This window comes from Eimeria mitis, genomic scaffold (genome assembly GCF_000499745.2).
Source record: "Eimeria mitis Houghton genomic scaffold, Emh_scaff6051, whole genome shotgun sequence".
Taxonomy (NCBI): domain Eukaryota; phylum Apicomplexa; class Conoidasida; order Eucoccidiorida; family Eimeriidae; genus Eimeria; species Eimeria mitis.
This window is the reverse complement of record NW_013574272.1, coordinates 1,730-3,165: the sequence shown is the minus strand read 5'-3', so window position 1 is coordinate 3,165 and position 1,436 is coordinate 1,730. Positions and strand designations below refer to the sequence as shown.

At 47.5% G+C, this 1,436-nt stretch overlaps 1 protein-coding gene across 1 annotated transcript in view; it reads right to left on the bottom strand.

Moving 5' to 3' along the window:
* Positions 1-20: 20 nt before the first annotated feature.
* The window catches only part of EMH_0085560 (uncharacterized protein), a gene marked incomplete at both ends in the record, with an annotated part of 2,943 nt that continues 1,527 nt past the window's right edge, over positions 21-1,436 (bottom strand). The window contains 5 exons of the mRNA XM_013500923.1: positions 21-23; positions 260-395; positions 504-555; positions 780-912; positions 1,047-1,237. Coding sequence (XP_013356377.1) covers positions 21-23; positions 260-395; positions 504-555; positions 780-912; positions 1,047-1,237 — 515 coding nt within the window. The remainder of the gene's footprint in view (positions 24-259; positions 396-503; positions 556-779; positions 913-1,046; positions 1,238-1,436) is intronic.

Genomic DNA, 1,436 nt, shown 5'->3' with positions numbered 1-1,436 from the left:
TATCACCGCTGGGCAACCGGCTACTACGCGCAGAAACCGAGCTGACTGATGCTGGTGACTTATGAACTTCTTGAAGCCTCGCCCCATCTTTCATAACTGTGTCCTGTATTTTGGCCTTCAAGGCCTGTAACCTCTCCCTCTCACGTTCAAGAGTTTGCAGCTTTGCTCTGCGCTCCTCTTCAATAGATTTAGCAGCCAGCTCAAAGGCATAAAGGGAGTTGTATGCAGCGCTCCTGAAAAAGAGAAGTGAATTGCCTACAGCGAAGTCTTTGATGTCAATATACTGTCCTAGCATGCGAACAATGTCATCTTTATCTCCACACGCCGCTCCCCCAAAGAGTCTAGGGCAGTACTTCGGCAGGTCCTCAATACGTGCCACCACGGGAAAGCCATAGCTGAGTTTGATCAAAACACACAACACAGAAAAATTTCAATATATGCTTTTGCACACTGACGATAGGGGAGTGTATATCTATATGATCGGGAACACTTATCTCGCTCACCTCTGCCAATCCTCAACCTTCAGAAGCTCTTCATACGTCCAACTAGTCAATCCTGTAGAAACAGAATGCATGTATATTCCTACACTTTGCGCCTTCTGATTTAAACCAAGCTGCCTCGCCGAAGCCCTCAAAGTAACCACGGGGAGCCAGTGAGGCAACTGCTTCGCAAGCCCCCCAGCAGAAGCTACCCCTAAGGTGCGACGTGTTAGAGATATTTAACAAAAAATATGCAAAATGAATTTCTACAATGTGCATATTTGTGGAATATGTACGTACGAGAATCCGAGGAGCGCACGACAAGTACTGGTCTCTCAACCAGGTCAATCTCCAGGCAATCCTGAACGGCTTGGAGGACTCGAGCTGCACAGCTACAGTTGGCGATGCGACCACACATTCTTGTAGCAGATGCCTGCAACAAATTCCTCACCACAGCGACAACAAGTTTATCCTTATGCGAGCGTGCTTGTGAAACTTAATCTGTCTAAGTTTGCCAGGAGAGGAAGCCAAAAGAGGCACCAAAGAAACTCCTCCGTGGGTGCTTACAGAACGCAAAAGGTTCCCAATCAAACGGAATGTTGATCCCTTGATTGTCGATGACGCGCTTGTCAACTCTTTCAGATCCGTAGGAGACCACTGGCCCAGCCAGTCAATGAGTAATGAACCATCAGGTGTGACATTCAATATTTCTTTTGCGCAAGGCTTCGTGCTTGCCCACTCGATCCAAGCAACCACATCTGCAACGAATGCATGCCAAATGTTTGTATACACGTTCACTGCACAGCCTTAAGAATGACCCGTATCAACCCCAGCAAAAATATCTACACACCTTCCTGGTTTCTCGGTTCACTTGCAAGGAACGGGATGAGGCCGCCATGTCTTGAGAAGAGAAGCTGCAAAAGCAGCTGAGCATGTGGCTTCTGCGTTATAGAATTA